The sequence below is a fragment of the Quercus robur genome, chromosome 5 (genome assembly GCF_932294415.1).
Source record: "Quercus robur chromosome 5, dhQueRobu3.1, whole genome shotgun sequence".
Lineage (NCBI taxonomy): Eukaryota > Viridiplantae > Streptophyta > Magnoliopsida > Fagales > Fagaceae > Quercus > Quercus robur.
In genome coordinates, this window is record NC_065538.1 from 73,997,494 (window position 1) to 74,010,283 (window position 12,790).

A 12,790-nucleotide genomic window follows, 5' to 3' on the forward strand; every position below is an offset into this window, starting at 1 on the left:
ACATGGCCTTAAGAAAGTCCAAAACGACATAGCGTCAAGAAATCTTTCCAGCAATAAGTGACAAGATTCCTTAAATGGATGTAAGTCACCAAAAAATGGCTAAGTGATAAGATTCCGCCAAGACGGATGTAAATCACTGACGAAACCTAAGTGACAAGATTCCTTAAATGGATGTAAGTCACAAAAAAATGGCTAAGTGATAAGAGTCTGCCAAGACGGATGTAAATCACTGACGAAGCCTAAGTGGCAAGATTTCTTAAATGAATGTAAGTCACCAAAAAATGGCTAAGTGATAAGATTCCGCCAAGACGGATGTAAATCACTGACGAAGCCTAAGTAACAAGATTCCTTAAATGGATGTAAGTCACCAAAAAATGGTTAAGTGATAAGAGTTCGCCAAGACGGATGTAAATCACTGATGAAGCCTAAGTGACAAGATTCCTTAGATGGATGTAAGTCACCAAAAAATGGTTAAGTGATAAGATTCCCCCAAGACGGATATAAATCACTGACGAAGCCTAAGTAACAAGATTCCTTAAGTGGATGTAAGTCACCAAAAAAGAAAAATGGACAGGATTCTGCTAGACCGATGTAAATCGCTGACGAAGTCTAAATGACGAAGCTCTGAAACTAGATGTAAGTCACCCAAAAGTGGCTAAGTGACTAAATACCCTTAGACAAGTGTAAGCAGACAAGGATTCTCACACTAACGCAAGTCACACGCAAATCAAGAATATCAAACATGACAACCAGAAAATGAATAAAAGAAGAAGTATCGAAGTGATCAAAAATGGTCGTCCAAAGAAATCACCTTACTCTTCAGCAGTGATAAAAAATAGTCGTCCAAAGAAATTAGCTTGCTCTTTAGCAGTGATAAAAAATGATCGTCCAAAGAAATTAGCTCACTTTCAAGATCAAGCTATGATCCCTCAAACGTCCAAAAATACCTTCAAAAGGCAGATACTAAGAGGTCGTCATAGAAATACTAACATTCCAGAAGAAGAAAGTAGTTGAAGACAAAGAAGCCTGAATCTAAAAAAGTCAAGAACATTCCCTAAGCCTGACCAGCATAAAGCAAAATCAGACTTGGGAATAGGGGGGCAACTGATGAGTCCAAAAAAAACATTAATGTCGTCCATTAATATGGACGACCTTGCATCATTAACAAACCAAAAGATGTAACCGCTCAAGCACATTCAACACATTAATGGCGACCGTTACTCATCGGTCTTAAACGCCCATCAATACGATAACTGTTACACATGGATAATAGTCACCTCCAATTATGTACAACAGCTATCCAAATCACCTATAAAAGGGACAGTCCGTCTCACTTGTAAAGGTACGTCAAAAGCTAAAACAAAACACTATCTGAATACAAGAAATATGGGTTGATACTAACTTAAGCATCGGAAGCTCCCCTACCGGGCACAACCCGGTGGTCTCTTCGATTTATCTCTCTTTATCTTGCAGGTCCTACAAGATCGTCTAAAGCTCCGGATTGGACGGGTGACCCAACTAGCGATTTTGACATCATCAAAATTAGTTTGAACAACAATGCTAGGGTTATGAGTGACTTTTCGAAGAGCAACTTTATCGGGTTAGATTGAATTGAACAACAAAGCTCCTTCCTTGCAATGGTTAACAAAAAGTCACCGACTTAGTGAGCTAAATAAACTTGTTACCCAGCCTGGTCATTGAGTCCAACTACTAAAGTGACAAAGATGCTTAGGACTTTCTTATCAAAAAAAAAAAAAAAAGATGCTTAGGACTTTCGTTATCTACTTGAAATTATCTGTAGTGGTTAAAAATCAACTCAATAACTCAATACAAATAAATTTGTTTATGTTATAGAAAAATCATAAATGACACGTAGAAGTAACAATCTCGAATGAATGGCTCAGTTACCAATCAAGAGATATTATGAACTTTAACCAAGGAGCCATTGTTCGGTGTTCAGTCATCCTCCATTGTCCTTGACCTTATGACCTCAATCTTCTCGAAATATATTGTAAGGAGCTTAGCTCGGTAGTGTTTTGACTGTTGAGACCTTATGGAAACTGAGAGCTGGGATTTGCCAATGATCCTTTCTATGGGCCTTATCCTTGCTTGAGTGGGGCTTTCATGGGCCTACTACTGAGGGTCCTGTATTAAGAGAAAATGGGCCTACCCCCACCTTAATGATGAGACATCTTCTTCTACTTGCTTCCTCTTCCAACTCAGATTGTGTGGCAAGACAAACAATGCAATCTACATTTTTTTTTTTTTATTAGAAAGAAGACCGACCATTTTATTATCAAAGACTAAAAAGATCAATCATGAGTACAATCTACATTTTAGTTTGTAGTAGTATTTGAGTTTAGCTAACTGACGAATCAACTTGTCATATCTGGTCCATTTGAATAGAGAGATATGGGGAGTAGAATAGAGTAAAATATATTTAGCCCAAAATTAATTAGCCTATTTTCAATTAATTCTACTCTACTCCTCTCTACTCCCTTACCTTCTCCCCTCAATCCCAACGGGCCCTTCATCCCTTCTAATCAGGAGTCCTCCCTTTCCTTGGTAATCACAATTAAGAAACTAAATTGTTACGCGGAAAACTTTTTAATAAGAGGAAAAAAACATGACTTAGTCCAATAAAAGCTTTCAGTATTAAATAAAAGATTTACAACAATATTTTCTAGAACAAATATATCACATTAACTAGTAAACTACTTCCACTAACCTCCCATGGATGACTAAAAAGAAGGCTTTAAATAATATTGAATTCTTATTTTACCATCTACTTAAATTGTTATCCACACTTCCTCCCCTTCTAATAGGAATTTTGAGATTGTTTAAAAATTTTGGTATTTTTTTCATTTATTTAAGGGACATCGGTCTAACTTGCAAACTACGCTTCTAAAGTTTGAGAATGTTAGGATTTTACACCCTAGATTTTTCAAAATTGGACTTCACCACCTAAAATTCTATTCCATTTGCATCATCATTCCATCTGTCTATATTTTCTGTTAAGTGCCACATAAACTTATCACACTTGTTTAGTTTGGTATTTCCGTTAAAATATGGATAAAGGAAATGCTAATGCAAATAGAATAGAATTTTAAAAGATAAAATTCAAAATTTGAAATTTTAGAATGTGAAATCCAAAAACTCACAAATTTTTGGAGTATATTTTACAATTTATCCTAAAAAGTTTCTACTTTGGAAAGGAGTACCTTGCTACAAAAGTACAAAGAGGGAACGCGACTGTAATACTAAAAAACCTTGGGGGAGTTGAGCCCAATTTTAATTTTCCCAATATGATAATGATATTTTTTGTCATATTTATTTATATTTTCCATATATATATATATATATATATTTGATGGAAGTTTCTACTTTTTTGAGATTCACCGCCTTTACAAAACTCAGAAGAGACTCTCAAACAGTCAACACACACAAACAAACAAACTATGGCGGTTTTAGGACGATTAGTGCGAACAGCTCGCACATGGCGTACTGTTGCCACTCCCAAAACCCTAATTCCTTCGCCTCCGCGTTCGCCTGACCTTCCTCGCTGTCTCTACCACCGTACTCTTCTCTACCTCTTCACCTCCATCATCATAATCACACTGTTCATCTTTTTTTCAAAATTCTTTCAATTTTATTTTAATTCTTTGATTCTCTTTGGCGTAATTGTAATTGCTATGAATTTTCCGAGTTAATTGTTAATGTAATTGCTTTGAATGTTTGGTTTGCATCAATTTTTTATTTTTAGTTTTTTTCCTAGTTAACACTATGAGGTCGCTTCGCTTTAAATTCACTATGATGTATAAAACAGATTGTGCCACATGTTTTATATTCCTAAAATCTTATTAATTGATTTTGAAAAAAAAAAATATATATATATATATATATTGGATTTTGCCACATTGGCAACAATAATTTAAATAGATGAATGATTATAATGAAGGATCCTAATGCGTTTTATAGTTTAGATTAGTTTGTTTACACTGTGACTGTAAAAACTTTTTTGATAGATAGTTACAATGGGGTAGGGGGATTTGAACATTGCACATCTCGATTGAAAGCACCTAACTTGAGCTATGACGCTCTTGGCTTTGTGACTGTGATAACTTCAAGTCATCATTTTTGTTTGGCAAATTGAAAATTAGATTCCTAATAATATTGGTCCCGTGTGTTATGCGGTGATTCTTGTTATATAATGTGTAAATTTATGCATTAGTAATGGGCCATTGCAGGGCCTGTTGAGAACCAGAGTCATTCTAATGCATCTGAAGTTCGGCCACTGAGATTGGTGCCCAATGTTTCTGGACCATATTCTATACTTCCGGCTGTCTTGGCTGGTTTGTTTGGAGTTGGAGCGCTACAAGTAGCCTATGCAGATGGTGATCAGGTTTGTGTGATTTTTGTCTGTGTTAATTGTTTAGGGGTCCTATGTTTTGTCATTTATGACTTCTAATACTATGATTGGTGTTAGTGATGCTACAAATTTTACGACACAGCCTTACAAATTGATATGTCAACTTTTAAACACAAAACAAAAAGAGTAATTAATTGGTGATGTGGCACCAATCACATTCATTGCTAGGTCAATTTGTAAATTTTTTATGGTAAAATTGATATTAGTTTTAAAATTTTCCTTAATATACTCTCCCCCTCCTCCCACCTCCTGTTTTTTAAAGAAAAGAAAAGAAAAATAAAAGCTAAAAAGCACCCCCCCCCCCCCTCAAATTACTTGAGCTCGCACGTGTGTACTTTGTGAGCAGTGAGCATTTACCATGTCAAAGGTGCATTCTTTGAATTGATTATGATGTTAGCTTTCTGCAGGCTGCTGCCAATCCTCCTTTGCCATCACAATCTTCTCCAGGGTATGTGGACTTAGAGGAAACTGCCAAGAAAGAACGACAGCGAATTGAAGAGTTGCTTAGAAGTAAAGGAATGAAACAAGGTTTTTGTCCCCGCTTTACTGTTGCCATTAAGGGCAAAAAGGTTAGTACATTTTCTTCTTTAGAATAATACAGCATTAAATATGGGCTATTTAGTGGCTCTCCTTAATATTACTTCACTTTGTAAATTACTATTATAGCCAATAGGGAGTCAACTTGGGTGATAGTCTCTTAGTCATCCAAAAAAAAAAAATTGGGTGATAGTCTATTTGTCCTTGCAGAATGTAAAATATTACTAATGGTGAAGGAAATGCTTAATCTAGAAATTAAATGCTTCATTAATTTTCCCATAAATCTTGAGATTCAAATTTTAAGAGTCTTGTAGTCATAACATGGTAATCTAATAAAAATAAAATAAAATTTGTAGTTATAACATGGTAAACCAACTAAACTTTCTTCACTAGATCACTTTCTTTGAAAATATCTTTTGTCGTTTCACTTTTCTATTTATTGCTTCTTGGACGCAAAGTTTTTGGTAGATTTAAACAAGGTTGATTTACTTCTTTTGGTTTTAAAATTCAAAATTAAGTTTAATGCAGTTCCTTTTCATGTAAATTCATAGTAGATGAGTCTTTCAAAATATATTTGACTAAAGCTTTTGATGCATTATAGGTCACCATCAAATTCCAAATTCCTCCTGGTTGTGAGGTTTCACAGCTGATTACAAACCTTGTTTCACATCTTGGACTGAAGGTTGAAGAGTGTGGTGGTGGATCAGATATGTCATTGCGTGCTTGGGACAGGTTAAGTCAGTCTTAGTTTTGTTCAGTTGTCTTGTCATTGCATCAATGTTAGTCCTGGTCATTACTGAAATGTACTAAACAATGTTTTGTGGTTCTTGTGACTTATTCCAGTGCTGTTGCTTGGCAAATAACACTTACTCGTCCAGGAAAACAAGTCGAAGTTGAAGGGGATCTGGGACATTCAAAAGATATAAATGCGCAAGATGGGGATTTATGCATCCTCATATTTCGCTCACTCATAAGCTCAGAAAAAGCTGTTAGTATTTTTTTGTTTTAGTTATGAAACTATATTCATATCAAGTTTCTATTTCTCATTCTATGCTTCTTATTTATCCAAAACAAATAACTGGTCAATTATGAGAACTTCCTTATCAGCTAGCATAAACTGCAGGAAATTGAATTCATCAAAGAGGGGAGCTTGAGTTCCAATGAGCTTGAAGCTTTGGTGTCTGTTTTAGAATTAGCTGGTGGAAAGTTGGGACAAAATTGGACCTTTGAAAGAAAACCGAGGGAAGGTACTGCAAGGGTGCCATCTGTGGAAAAATCAGTTGCTAGTCTTGAGTCAATGGGTGTGAAAATATATGGACTTGATGAAGCCCCTCTTTATTCCTCAAACATTGAGTTTTCATGGGACAATATTGCTGGGTATGATCAGCAAAAGCGGTATGTAAAGGACCATGGTGCATTGCATCCATTTTTGCTATATTTTCAATCTTATTTTGTATGCTATTACATTTTGTTTACTTTCAATCAATACAGTTCCATTACTTGCAATGAAAACTTTCTTCATATTATCATAGTGAGGTGGAATCTCATGGCCTATGTTTAAGAATAGGCAAACAATAGCCAAGATAATTGCGCCTTTCTTCTTCAAGAGATTGTTTCTTGTATTTTAAAACAGAATCTCCCTGTTTATACCTAAGGAATTATTTTGACAGCAATGTGTTTTGGATTGGTGGCATATCTAGGTAATCCGTCTAATGTATGTAAACTAAATCTTTTATGTTCATTTGTTCAAGAACTAGGTGGAGCCTGTACTTTCCCTTTGAAGAGCCATTTAACTTATGTCAATTGAAGTCCTTTTTAGTTTGATTATTCTTGTTCTTTTTGTTGTATTTCGGGTTAGATTTATCCATGATTATCTTTATACAAGTGCTTACTGTTGATTGCTGGTTGTGTAGAGAGATAGAGGATACAATTCTGTTGGCTCTGCATAGTCCTGAAGTATATGATGATATTGCTCGTGAGACTCGGCGAAAATTTGAGTCAAATAGGCCTCGAGCTGTGCTCTTTGATGGTCCACCCGGTATGCCCTTTAACCCCAAAATTGGTTGAGTGATTATGTTTGAATTGATTATCCTTATATAGAATGTACAGAATACCCTTTCCCCCTTCTTGATCAGTTTTGTAAATTGTAGAGGCATGTCTCTAGTACGTAGGCTCCAGGGCATCTGAATTAATGATCCAATGTGCGGGGCAATAAGGGAATAAGTATTTACAACTTGGGACATGACGCATTTTTGCAAAAAAAATTTCCTTGTCTCTATCTATATTAATAATAACAGGATTCCATGTTTGGTTTTCAACATTTTGCATACTAAAATACTTTCATACAAATTCTTAAAACTCTCTAAAATACCCCTATCTTTTAGTTCAGTAATTTTAAATTTAAAAGAACAATTTGGTTAAAAGAGTAATTTACTATTTTTAAAAGAGTTCCCAAGTTTTAGGCTTTCAAACTTTTGTCAAATCCTAAAAATTAGGAAATTATCTTTATCTCACTTTTAAGCATTATTTCACTAAACCTAAAATTAAAAAAATTAAAAAGAGCCTTATTGCACGCGCAAAGCGCGTGTGATGAGTCGTGTGTGTGTGTATATATATATAATTGGAACTACAAGATTTGAGCACTAACTCATGGAACTTTTGCATATATTAGCAAGAGTGGGAGCTTTGTGCATATGGTGCAACATTTTTTTTTATACTAGCATGTGTTAGGGTGTTTCTCATTTTGACACAGGACTGAAGCCTTGATGGACTTTAATAACAATGTTGATGTAGAATCTTTCGGAGTAAAATAAAAATTTAGGGTTCTTGATGAGATCTTGAAGATTTTTTTGAATAAGGTTTTTTGTTTAAGGGTTTAGGTAGGTGTAGATGATAACAGGATTGGATCTTGAATGAGTTTGGTGGCTGTTTGGTGTTAAAATGGTAAATGGAACAAGAAACAAAGCAAGATAAATCCTAGGCAATCACACTTAGGGAGGAGAAGAACCACACCCTCATAGCTTAAAATAGGTTGTAGGAATTTTATTAAATTCAGTCTCTCGTTTTCTAGCTTTTATTTATTTTGGAATTTTATCAAAGTCAATCTCTCTATTTCTATCTTTAATTGAATACATAAAGACTCTTTTACGGGTGATTGCCAATACTATACCTAGAAAGACTAGGACTCCTAAATAACATTTTCTAGAAAGAATAGAACTCCAAATAATAGAGAAAGTAATTAAGAACTTCTAAACCAAATAGAAAAATGCCTCAAAATATAAAATAAGACTAATGGACCTCTAGTACAGCTATTCTAGAGAATCTGATAATTACCAAACTTCCCCTATTTTAGTGAATCTTTATTAAAATTGACCCAGCACTTTCTAACCTAAAGAAACTTGATACTGGGACTCAATAATAACTAAAGTAGATTAGGAAAGATGCTAAGAAGTCCCCACATCAAGTCTAGACCGTTATTCTTGAATCTATTTGTATTTGATCTTGTTTTTCCTCAAACCTTTTACTATTTGCATCACTTTTATCTTTACAATATTCTGCTCTGCATATCTTGGACTGTATTTTCTTGCCTATTGATATGAAAAGTGAGAACTGTAGTATGTACTGAGGTGATATAGTTTTTCATCCTTAACTTAAATAAAATTACTCCTACCTGTCAAAAAACCAAAAGATATAGCTTTTCATCCATAAGTTTAGATTTGATGTTGGATAGCTTGCTGATTATGCATGTTCAATTCAGGGACAGGAAAGACATCTTGTGCTCGTGTTATTGCTAATCAAGCGGTGAGCCACTGGGCACTTTATTGCAGTTTACTTTTATTCTCTATCTCGTCTGTACACTTTAGTTGTAATCACTGCTTTTATTTACGTATGCCTACGCAAATGCAGTGGTTTAAAAGCCTTACATTACCAATACTCTTCTTCTTTGGAGGGTGAGAAAAAAGGGGGGGAGGAGGGATGTATTTGTTTCTTAAACAAGTAGAGTGAATCATTTGCTAGTAAGTTCCCCAAAATACTTCCTGGACTCTATAAAACTAGCATATATGTGGAAGTTTCTTATTGGAAGCTACAAATATGATGTACACAGGCTTCAAAATAGTTAAAATGGTATAGTATAAGATTTTTCTTTCATCATTCTATGAAATAAATCACTTAATTTAGCCACACAACAAAAAAGATGAAGAAGATGAATCATGTATATTTCTGTCTGTGGCCAATGAGCTCTAGCTCAACTGGCATCTCGTCCCCTTATAAGCTTTAGGTGGAGGGTGAGATCTTGGGTTCAAGATCCATTTGGTGTATGTGTAATTTAACCAAGAAAAAAGGTTTTCTCTGTCTGTGTACTTGAATTTTCGACAAACTAAGAATGAGCTGTTTCATTACTTGGCAGGGTGTCCCTTTGTTGTATGTGCCACTGGAGGTTGTAATGTCAAAGTACTATGGTGAAAGCGAACGCTTGTTAGGAAAAGTCTTTTCGCTTGCTAATGAGCTCCCTAACGGTGCTATAATTTTTCTTGATGAGGTAACTTGAAGGTTTTATTGCTTACTCAACACTAGCTATTTGTCATATTTGTGCAATGATATATATTATTTTATTTTTCTTCATTATTGTTCTTTCTGTTTTATGCTCCAGGTGTTTTTTATCTTATGCTGTGGTTGAGATGTTTGGTTTCTTAATGATATGGTATTATTTTATGTTACAGATTGATTCTTTTGCTGTTGCTCGTGATAGTGAAATGCATGAAGCAACACGAAGAATCTTATCAGTGTTGTTGCGGCAGGTAAATCCAGTTTTTCCTTTGCTTTACACATTTCAGAAATTGAGCCATTTAGCATGTCTTTCTGACACAGGGTGTGTACACCCTAAGAAAGGGTGCTGGATGCCCATGTCATTCCATGTGTATTAATATATGTGTGTGCATATATTCTGAGTATCTTAACTTTTTTTGAGGTCATGCCGCTGTTGCTCTGCCTTTGATATGGTTTTTCCATGCAGATCGATGGGTTTGAACAGGATAAAAAAGTGGTTGTAATTGGTGCAACAAATAGAAAGCAAGACCTAGATCTTGCTTTAATTAGGTCAGATGATGCATATTTTCGGTTTCCTTTGTAGATGACAACTGTACCCAAAGTTGATGGAAGTGTGTTCTAACATTCGTTTTATCTATGTTGTTTCAGTCGGTTTGATTCAATGATTAATTTCTGCTTACCTGATCAGCAAAATCGTCAGGAAATAGCAGCTCAGTATGCAAAGCACCTGACAAAACCTGAATTAGATGAAGTTGCCAGAGTTACAGAAGAGTGAGTTTGATATATGCTGACATATTTAAGAAAAGATCTGGAATATGAAAACTATGTTCTAGTTCAGCTTATTTGTCTCAATTAAGGCTTGATACCAATCTTCCACAGTGCCATTTATTTTCCAGCCCTTACTTATTGATGGAAGTTTAACGTGATCAGTGTTGGATTCATACGATAAGACCCTCTAACTAAAATTCACCATTGTGTCCTAGTGCTTCTTCTTTTTTTATCTTTTTTTTTCTTTTTTTTTCTTAACTTGTTATAAGGCTTAATGCCAACCTGCCATAGTGCCATTTATTTTCTAGCCTACTCTTTTTTTTTTGGGTAAGTTTGACCTGACAATTTTTTTGATTCATAAAATAAGATCCTCTCCTTAAACCGAGATCCACCTTTGTGTCCTTTGTTCCTCAACTTAACAAAACCTTCCCAACCACATGGGCATGGGATCGGCTACATGGGTTCTTTCTTGCCATGCAGTGTAGCCTACTACCGAATATTGTTTTTTGCATTATTGTTAATCTTCTTGTAACTTTTTCATGTCCCTGGCCATTTCAGAATGTCTGGAAGGGATATCAAAGATGTATGTCAACAAGCCGAGCGGTCGTGGGCATCAAAGGTAAGATTCTAGCTCTTCATGATTTTCTATCTTTTCCCTGGTACTAGTCTCTCTTGTTTGTTTTATCAACAAAAAAGGAAGTCATTTTTTTTTTCAATCCATTTGTTTGTGGTCTGTTCCCAAGGTATTTTTCACCATTCATTAATGGCTTTGATAGATAATTCGAGGACAAGCATCTAAAGATGGAGAACCAGTGTCTCTTCGTCCTCCTTTGCAAGAGTACATCGAGAGCGCCATTACTCGGCAGAAGGCTTTACTTAGTGTTGCAGAGCCGAAGAAGATTCAAAACTCTAATCCTCTCCAAAATAACCCTAAGTTAGATTTGTGTTGATAGATGCTTATGTGGTAGAGGGGGTACATGGGTGGCTTTTTGTATTAAATTTTTATTTATAAGGATTTAGTTAGCAGTAAAATTTATGTTATTCATCAATAATCATATATTGATAGGGGCGTACAATTAAATTAACTATGATTAAACCAGTAAAACACATATTTAACATGGAGTAACTCTTAATGACACGATTTAGAGTGAACCAGAAATCTCCTCCCCGCAATGGTTAACAAAAAATCACCAAGTCAGTGAGTCAAATAAATCAGTTACTCGATCAAGTCACCAGTCCAACTACTACAACTCAAATAAAATAGTAAAGAACAATAACCTACATAAACATAAAAATTCGGCAATAATCCCCAGCAAACACATTGTTGTCAAAATAAATCATTACGTAATAAGTAGCCATATTCTGCTTCAAATTATTAGAAGCAAGAAATTCTTCTATTTTGATTGCTGTCTGCCTAGTCTTAAACATAGCCCATTAGACTCTGAAAGTTTTCACTGCAGTAATGGAATGGTATTCATTGCAAGTTAACAAATAAGATGGTATACAAAATTAGATTGAGAATGTAGCAACAATGGATGCAACACACCCTAGTCCTTTACATACCCATTTTTATTATTATGCTCAGAATATCGTCCCATGAAAGAGATCTCAATTTTAGAGTAATAATCACTGTCTTCATCAAGTCCATAAATTATCACTCCCATTGACTCAAGTATCAACTGATTTTTCTACAGATGGCACCTTTACAATTTACATACCTTCCGTCTGATTTCTTTCAAAGGTCCAATTTTGTCATGTCTTTCCACTAGCTAATTCTTAAACAGACACCAATGCATCAAGCTCTTTGGAACTCATGCTTCCCTACTTTATGAATTCAATTCTTGCAATTAATGCTAAATGATTTGGAAATAATCATAGTTGACTAGTTCTTTATTTTCGATAAATAAAGACTAGTAAGGGTCCTAAAAACTTGTTGATATATATATATATATATATGATGTTCAAAGAGATTCTCTTGGCTTTTAGTCATTTCAAAGTCTACTATTGCTCCATAATGATGTTTTGGTTCAAATAAGATTCCTTTGGCTTTTAGTCTTTCAAGCTTTCTTTGGTTCTTTGAGAATCAGACAAGACCCCCGTTATTGAAGATTTTAAGTCAAAAAAGTGGAAAAAACATTGGTCACAGATTATTGTTCACAAATAAATGTTCACTGATTATTGTTCACAGTCACTGTTTACTTTTACTGTTCATGGTACTATTCACTCCGAATTTTTGTCTATTTAAGGGGGGTTGTCCCTTAAGTTTAACTCAGAATTCTCTAAAGCCAGAACTCTCTTTAGGACTACTCTTCTCTTTTAGAATTTCTCTCTAGAATTCCCACTACTACCATTATTTCCCTACAAATCTTGTAACTAGAACTTGTTCCAAGCCTTGTAACTGTTGAACTGTTTCAACCTTGTAACCTGTTGAGATCTACTGTAAGTATTGTGTTCTATCTTCAATTATAATTATTTTCGGTGTTCAATTTGTTCTATACTTTAAATTGT

General features: G+C 34.8%; 1 protein-coding gene across 2 annotated transcripts; it reads left to right on the plus strand.

Annotated features, from left to right (window-relative positions):
• The first annotated feature begins 3,379 nt into the window (after nucleotides 1–3,379).
• Nucleotides 3,380–11,334, plus strand: LOC126727023 (uncharacterized). Of its 2 annotated transcripts, XM_050432476.1 has the most exons (14): nucleotides 3,380–3,576; nucleotides 4,248–4,402; nucleotides 4,837–4,998; nucleotides 5,568–5,698; nucleotides 5,810–5,954; nucleotides 6,090–6,361; nucleotides 6,880–7,004; nucleotides 8,724–8,767; nucleotides 9,375–9,506; nucleotides 9,688–9,765; nucleotides 9,981–10,063; nucleotides 10,163–10,285; nucleotides 10,841–10,901; nucleotides 11,059–11,334. In XM_050432476.1, exons 1-14 carry the CDS (start codon nucleotides 3,459–3,461, stop codon nucleotides 11,230–11,232), a joined length of 1,803 nt encoding a protein of 600 aa, XP_050288433.1. In that variant the 5' UTR covers nucleotides 3,380–3,458; the 3' UTR covers nucleotides 11,233–11,334. The 2 variants fall into 2 exon arrangements, with proteins under 2 accessions (XP_050288433.1, XP_050288434.1); XM_050432477.1 differs by lacking the exon at nucleotides 3,380–3,576 and having other exon boundaries at nucleotides 4,256–4,402; nucleotides 4,827–4,998.
• Nucleotides 11,335–12,790: the final 1,456 nt, after the last annotated feature.